We start from the raw sequence: 8870 nt of genomic DNA on the forward strand, positions 1-8870 counted from the left end.
CCATAGCCTTTTGGCTATAATTGTGCTGGGAGGGCTTTGCCCTCCAAGTTGGGACTTGTAGGTGGCTTTGCCACAAGTCAGTCAAGGCTTGATCCTGTCTGAATGCTGTAGCTCCTCTCTACAATGAAAGATATATGGCATGCATGCCTCTATTACCCCTTCCATCCTAAAAGGCAGCATTAATCAATCACAGCATGTTTTTATCAAAAATAGCTCAAAATTTTTTCCCTCCATGTTTGTAGCTCCTGCCAGAGAGCCCCTTTAAGGTCCCAGATTTTGCAAGGTGCCTCTTCTGTGGCTTCAGCTTCAACAGGAAGGCCCTTGCCTGATTCTAGGGATTATTGAGGGTTCCAGCTTCTTGGCTCTGGTAATGTCATCTCTTCCCATTGTTTCTCAAGCCCTAAGATTGGTCCTAGCTTTCTGCTTTTGCTAATCTTTTGGTTGCTTCACTATCTCCATTTGTCTTCTATCACCTGTATTATCAATTCCTTGTAATAAATTCCTTTTATTTGGAATAGCTAGAGTAGTTTTGTTTTTTCTGATTGGATTTTAATGATACATCTCTTTGAAAATCTCTAGTATGTTTTATCTATTTTATGGTAAAATCATATTCAGCAAACCTCAAGTGGGGTCTTTAAGCCATCCCAGTATGCCTATTTACTTCTGTATTGGATATTACCTGTCTTCTCTTCCAGATCCATTCACACAAGCCTTCTCCACCCTGCTCTTTGCTCTAGGAGGCTGACCTCTACAAATTGCATCACCTAGGTTTGCTAGCCCTCTGGTTTTCAGCAGAATGGAAGGTGGAGGAGAAAGTGTTTGGGCTATTTAATACATTTGCCTCCTATTGGCTTTGCTGCTGGACCTAAAACATGGATTGTTAGTTTCTTTTTAATGGCTACAGTGCATGTAAGATTCCAATAACAGCTCCCTCCTCTTTTCCCTTCAAGCCTAGAAATGGTAGTAGTTTCCTCCTGCTGCAGCTAATCCCTGGGTGCTTTGCCATCTCTTGTTGTCCCATTATATCTACCATCCCCCTTGTAAATAGTCCCTTCTTTAAAGTTTCTTTACTCACCCTTTTGGGGAATGCCATCTGTTTTCTGCCAGGACTGTGATCAATGCAATTACACAACTATTTTGTGTTTTTTTAAAACCCATCCCTGTTCACTGCAGGACGCTCTTTGTACTATATTCCTGACCTGTACCTGCACTGCTCCATTGTGCTGCCAACTATTAGCTCTGTTTCCCTGTTACTTATGGTCTGCCCCCTAACCTTTCTATTTAATGTTTTTATTTGATCTCCCCAGGTCTTCCTTCTCCCCAAGGGACTTTCACTCTGACTCCCTCTTCCACTTCTCCTGCTCCCAAGTATCTCTGGGCAATCTGCCTTAGTTTGGAGACCCTTAAAAGAAATCTTCTTTCCCAACCTACTTGACAAATAACTAACCTTCCAAAAAGGTGTGGTGATGGTGTTGGTACATTAGGGCATATTCTTTGTTCCATTATTGTCATTTTCTCTTTAGTCTACTCTACAACCCCTCCTTAGGCAGTGTCATCCGTTAACACCTCTGACATTTATATATTCAGCCCTAACATCTCTTGTGAGCTCCAGAACCATATATTTAACTGTCTGTTCAACATGGCAGTTGGATGTCGTAAATGCACATCAAGCTAAACATGTCCAAAACCAAATTTATTTCCCTCTTGATCTGATAATCCACCAGTGTTCTCTATCTCGGTGAGTACAGCCAACCAGACTGTTCAAAGCAGAAACCAGTAAGTCATTCTAGACTCTTCCTTCTTATTTATCCCTATTATCTAATTCATCAGCAAGTAATGCTGATTTTGTCTCCTAAGTGTAGCTCAAAGCTACTTCTCTTTATCCCTACCCACTTGCTGGTGGATAAGTCTAAGTAAGGTATTATCACCTTTCTCCTGAACCACTGTCAGAGCTTCTTAACTTGTTTCCCTGCTTCTACTCTTGGCCTTCTTTAATCTATCCTCCACACTGCTGCCAGAGTTCTCTTCTTCTCTCTGCTTAGAATAAAGTTAAAAACCAATAACATTGTCCATAAAGCTTTGCATGTTCTTGTTTCTATCAACTTTTTCAGCCTTCTGGAGACCTTGCTCACTATGCTTCTTCAGTTGTGCCAAGTTTATTTGATCTCAGAATCTTTGCACTTGCTGTTCTGTCTATGGAATGTTTGCCCTATTCTCTCCTTTGACTCATCCATTAGATTTTAGAATAGATCTTATCTCCTTAGTAAAGTTTTCCCTGACACTCTAGGCCAGGCTATGCAGCATCCCCTCCACTTTATATGTAGCCAAAGCACCTTATACTTCTCCATTATAAAACAGTATTATTGTAACCGATTGTTGTTGTCCATTCCAGTAGGCTATAATCTTCACCAGGGCATAGAGTGTGTCTTGTTTTCACTGCTAGCACACTCAGTAGGTGCTGAATAAATGTTGAATGGATGAATGAATGAATGAATGAATGAATTTAGGTACTTATCATCTTTTGCTAGATTGAAACTTTCTGACTTTAGATCCCCACAGAGCTGAGCCCAGTACTCTGCATAATCTGTCTTTCTGATTCTCCCACACATTTACATATGATTTAATCAATAAATACTTAATGTGGAAATTAATCAGAATACTTGGAATTATTCAAGTTATTCTTCAAAAACTCCTCACCTATAATATGTGCATTTAATTTTCCTTCCTCACATATGCCCCATATTTTTTACTCCTTTTTCTACAAGTATAACTATTCATTCTTTGTAATTCTCTCCCTTCTAGTTTCATTTCATTTATTATAGAACACTAATGGAATTGCTGTGTACATTTAGAACACTATGCAATTTTAAATAAGAATACTATTTTTACCTTATGGGAAGTATTCTCATTTCTAGGGATGATGGGAACAGATAATCCTATATAATAAAAGGTTAATATGCAAATTGTCCCCTTGGGAGTTCAACTGCTTGCTATGATGTGCGCTGACTACCAGGGGGCAGTGTGGAACAAAGTAAGGCCCTGACCAGCAGCTGGCAGCCGGGGGGAAGGAAGGCCCCGATTGGCCCTGATTGCCAGCCAGGCCTAGGGACCCTACCCATGCATGAATTTCATGCACTGAGCCTCTAGTCTATATTTATAATAGGCTAAGTGACTGACCGTCCATCTGACTGTCCAACCAACTGGCCAGTACATATGATGTGCACTGGCAATTTAAAAATAAACATTGACTCGTGCATGCATGACACATATAAAGCTCTCACTGGTGCCAATCTAGACAGAGCAGGAATATTCCTACCTGAACCCGTTTTCGGGCATGTCAGTTATATGTTGCTTTCTCTGGCGTTTGAAGAGCGTGTGACCTTAAAGTTAAAGTTGTAAATACTTCATCACAAGGGAAATTAGTCAAGCACTCTGAAAGTGTTTTTATTCTTAATATGGTATACAGGGAGATATTAGAATAAGTTTAATCAATTTATCAGTCATTGTTTTTATCAATGTTGTTTTTCTATCATGTTTTTGTTTTTTTATATTATGTTTTTTGTTGTTGTTATATCATGTTGTTCTTCTTTATTTATGAATCAATTTATATATTATTTTCATATACATTTTGCTAATTTTCTTTCATCTCTGACACTTCTATTCTAGAGAAAGGGCGAACAGCAATATTAAAATATTTCTTCTAATTAATTTCCTTTCAATGTGTACAAATCTGTGCACCAGGACACTAGTCATAGATATCTTAGAAGATTGACTGAGAAGATTAAGTCAAATGATCAGAGAATTGGTATTGTATTGTGGGTGATAATCCATCCATATTTCTGCCTCTTCCTTTCATTCAGGTAAATTAGAACTGCAGGGTTTGCTTTTGTGTAAACTTTCTTATAGTCTATTAATATGTGTTGCTGTGTCTATAAAATTAAAGTGATGGCTGAATTCTGCTTATTTGTTTTGAATTAGGGCATAGCAAGTTAATCATCATATAATTCAATTATTGTTTGTAGAACTTGGAGTGTTAAAAAATGGATAGGTTTGAAATATCTAGTCAGTACTCCGAAGGCAAAGCATGGTGGAATGAGTACTAAAGTCGGCATCTTAAGACTGGAAGTGTCAACTTGACTCAACCTTTTGTAACCACGAACGCCTTACTAATATCTCTATGCTCATGTTCTCTTTGGTAAAACAGACAATAATACCTTCACTTATTACTCACATTGTTGCTGTGAGGATCAAATGAAGAAAGCACAAAATGGAAAATACATTAAAAAAGTATACGACTAGGGGGTGTGATGTTGAAAGATATTAGCACTTTAGTTGCCTTATCTCATTCTTACCTCAGGCCACCTTCATTGACAGGTATTCATCATCCAGTTTTCAAATCTTACTAATAAAGAAACAAACTAACACACCAATAAGTTTGTAAGTGGGGAGAAAATAAAAGGTGGGAGGTTGGGGAATAAAAGAAACAGTGACACTTCAAAATTATAAATCCCACAAATTTTCAGTTATGATTTATATTGGAATAACAAAACCAATGCTCTTTACATTCTTCAGACAATAGATATTTGTTATCAGCAAACCAAAGAGAATTTATTTTCCAGGGATGAAAAATGACATGCTAAATATAAATTCAAATATTATATTTATGTTTTTATACAATATGAATCTATTTCAATTATCAATGATTTCAGACAAAAGAAATCCATTTTATTCCACACAATTCTTTATTTTGTTAAAAAAATCCTTTTGTACAAATGCAGGTGAATAAAATGTGTTACTAAATATAACCATTTATTTGCATTAAGTGGACCCCTTTTACCTACTTAGGAAGTACGGTATGGTCTGCAGCAGTCAAACTCAGTTATGAGTCCAAAGCTTCAGATTTGGCATGAATGGAAAGGTTAGGCTGGTTAAACCCATCTCGATTAACCTTAATATTTCTTGCCTAATACATCATACCTAATTTATAAGCCTTTATAATATACCTTGTTTATACAACCCATGATTCTGAAATGTGTGCAAAGGACATTTTTAGACATTTAATTATTTTTAAAGATAAAAGAGTTTACTACTAAAAGAATTCATATAGTGTGTCTTTTTATTAGGTTGAATTGTATGAAATTGCCAATATTTGAGCACTTTTGACCAACAGAAATGGCATATGGTTCAGCATAATAAAAAGTAAAGAATCATTTTTCACCTTAAAACAGAGTACATCTATAAATAAATAACCTACCTCTTTGTATACATTTAAGCTAATGTGAATTTTTTGGGAGAGTAGGGGTTGGAGAGGGAATTGGCAAGTCAGCATTTTGGATAGATGGGTAAATTCAAATTATAGCTATTGTTCTAGCTGCCTTTTTGAGCAGTAATATATGTTAATTAATACATTGGGGGACATAATATAATTTAATATAAATATACAAATTATTTTCTTTACAGTTTGTTATGATTAAAACATTGAATTTATTTTCCTAAAGATTAAATAACATGTGAGTCACCATAATGACACATCTGCTTAAATCCATCTCCATTTATGTTATCACTGGAAACTGTGAGTGGTTATGCTACTATTTTAGTGCAATGTGCAAGCTGTACTGTGTGCTTTGGTTGATGCTCAATGAAGATCTAGATCCCGTGGGGGTAGCTGTGATGAAAGAGGGTGTTTGTTTTCCAGGTGAGTAACCTAATCATAAATTAGGAATCTTCATCCAAGTTAGTCATTAAAGAGCAGTTTTAAACTCCTAAAATTTTGGTTGGGGAAGTAGGTGAGCAGGGAATAAATTTGCAGTCTGTTCATTAGGTTCAGCAACAAGGCATTGGGCCTCTTGCTATTCACTGCTGTTGGAAGTGTAATCACTTTCTTCATTTATCCAGCCACTGACTTCTTAACTGTAAAGTGCATTCAAATACTGTGACCACAAAAGGGAGAGGGGAGATATGTGTCCTTAAGAAGTTCTGGGGTATATTGCCAGCCTTTGAGGAAGTCCATGTATGGCTGCCAACAACTAAAATTTTAAAGGGTATATGCAGTCTGGGTGTTGAATAAAAACACAACTCAAATCACCAAATGTAATATATGAGTCACTTTTCATTTGGGAAAATATAATGCCGAAAGGGAAGTGTATGCCCTATCTGTCTTAGCTTACCTGCTGATCTATTCTGAATGGTGCAGAATGCAGTTGCCATCTCTTAACAGTGTGCTCTTGTAACAGGTGTGCTAGAGTCAGACTTGCTGCTAAGTTTAGCTCTGCATGTGGGGATTTTACACTTTCAGCCCCTTGGAGAGAGGAGTATTGGCAAATGACTGTGTATAAAAGTAGAAAGCACTTGGGAATTTCACCACCAAGCTAGATTTAGAGCAGAGTAAAGGGGCCAATCTAAATTGATAACAGACTAGAGCTGTATGTCCAGTGCAGGTGGCATTAACCTAACCTCCTTTCCATTTCTCTCTTACCACCACTGCAGTTCCTGTGGGAGCACCTTGTGAAATTTGATGACCACCTTTTAGATGCAAAAGAGAACTGATTTTTTTTAAGCAGGCAGAATTTAACACCGGTGTTTTAGTTCTTTGGTGTCAAAAATATGACCAACCTTCTAATTTCTAATTTGTAAACAGTACTCATCTCCTTTGGTTCCCCTTTGGAATATTGATTTTTAAAAATCAGCCTGTTTCTACTACTAGCATACCAGGGCTACCTATGAGAATGGAATTTTTCAAAAGATATTTCTCTTATAGGCAATAAGTGAAACACTTAATCTTCTGGCAGGGATTGAGAAGAAAGAAGCATTTTCCAGGAAAGACAAATGTGAATTTGAAGACATTGATCTCAGTAAAGATTTTGGAGAGTGTTATTTAGTCCTTTCTTCCTTTCTCTCTCTCTGTTTTTCTTACATTCAAATCTAAAAGGAGTCTAGTGATGACTAAATAGCTCTTGGATCATTTTTCAGAAAGAAAAACCTGGCACCCAGAGGCTTGAATGTTTAGTCCAAAGTCACAATCATTTAACGACAGAGTACCAATATTATTTCATTTCTGCTTCAAAGTACAGTTGAATCTTCTTTGCTAAGGCCACCTTTAAACAAAGTTCATATTTGTGTGCAACTTAATCCTGGAGCATGATAGGGAGGGAGAAAGGGGCAATGAAACTGCACACATAATTGTCACAAACACATTTTGACTTAGTTTTCCCTTGGTTTGGGGGAAGCTCATTGTTCCAGATTTTTGTAATATATCTGTTGTTATCTGAGTTTTAAAAAGTTCAGTAATTGTAATCAGATATAAAATGTGCATTTTCCTCTTTAGATAAGTTTATTGACTGAAAACTTCTTTCTGAAAACTTGTTCTTTAAATTGGAAGTTTCTTTAAATATTTTCTTTCATTTGGTTCAAACCCAATGGCCTTAGATGATAAAATCACTGTTCCTTTGGGAAAGGGCTCATGGTCCCCTCCATGAACTTCTGACATGATTTATCTTCATGCCAGCAGAAGTGATTCTTTAGGGTCCAAATGCTAAATTAAAATTTGTCCTTTTCTTGGGGTACCTTCTTTGAACAATCAACCCTTTCAAAGGCAAATTTTCCTTGTTCTTGGAGCTTCCAGGAATCCTGTGTTTTTACAACAGCTGCATATGAATTTCTGTGGTCTGAGGTTTGCTCAAGGCCCTGGCTGTCTTTGGTTACTATAGAAACCTGCCCTCCCACCAGCTGCCATTTTTTATATTCCTGGCAAAGAACGAGTATTGAACCTTAGTTATCCGACAAACAGAGTCAAGATAAAGAATAACAAAGAAAACACGAACAACTTTTTGTTAAATGAAGACCTTGTGGATTCCCTACATGGGAAACTACATGCAACAAAGTAAGCTTCCCTGACATCAACATACAGGGGTTTTCTGAGATCCACTAAAACTCTTCATCCTAGCTTCAATAAGAGGGGATTCGACTCTGCATCTCTATATCTGTGAATTCAGGAACACTTTCTGTGCTCTCAGAGTTGATGGGTGAGATGACGTGTTTGAGTCGAAGGAGCATTATGAAGAGCAGGAGGAGGAGAATGGCCAGGAGGCTCAGAAATAAGCCCACATATATATACAGGTTGGAATACTTATCTAACGTGGTGTTAACCTCTGTTGCTGGGGTGGGGAAATGGGTCCACCCAGTGAGAGTTCCGTGGTACTTGAAATGCGCCTCCGTCATCACTCAAGACTTGAGTAGATACTTGTTTCTATTTGATTTCTATTGCCCTTGAGGCATTCCACAGTCACTTAGACTGCCTCTGAATATACTGCAGGTTTTCTAACAGTCTCCTATAAAGCAATCATGACCAGAGGCAAGTCAGTAGTGCACAAACAAGAAAATTGTGACATTATAATTTGGCAATTGCCACATCCTCTCTGTCCTGCAGGATAGCACTCCCCTCTCAAATAGGTTTTAGTGGAACTTCTTAATCATTTAAAATATATATAAATAAATATTTCATTTTCACAGTCCTATTCTTTAATTAAAATAAAAATTATGAAATTACTTTATAATACTGGCATAGAGACAAGAATCTCTCAGACTATTAAATCAAACTTATGCTCTGTTTGTGTAGAAGGAGAAAGGGCTCTGTTTTCTCTTCAACTCATCTAAATGCCTGCACTAATTATGTGCATTTAATGGGGTTCGTCTATGAGGAGACTTTCTAAAGGCTTTTATATATTTCATACTTAGCATATCTGAGTATTCACCTTTCTTGTCTTTCTGAATCTCACCTAAGGATGGAGCTTATAAGGTTCCTGCCCAATTGCCATAGCTTGAGGACTATAAGTCTAGAGGATATATTTTCTACAGTTTTGTTGGCATCCCTC

General features: G+C 37.2%; 1 protein-coding gene across 1 annotated transcript; it reads right to left on the bottom strand.

Annotated features, from left to right (window-relative positions):
* Positions 1–7944: 7944 nt before the first annotated feature.
* On the bottom strand, positions 7945–8217 carry SERTM1 (serine rich and transmembrane domain containing 1). The gene has a single exon (XM_023757406.1). The coding sequence runs from the start codon at positions 8215–8217 to the stop codon at positions 7945–7947; it is 273 nt and encodes a 90-aa protein (XP_023613174.1).
* Between the last annotated feature and the right edge of the window lie 653 nt (positions 8218–8870).

This window comes from Myotis lucifugus, unplaced genomic scaffold (genome assembly GCF_000147115.1).
Source record: "Myotis lucifugus unplaced genomic scaffold, Myoluc2.0 scaffold_2, whole genome shotgun sequence".
Lineage (NCBI taxonomy): Eukaryota > Metazoa > Chordata > Mammalia > Chiroptera > Vespertilionidae > Myotis > Myotis lucifugus.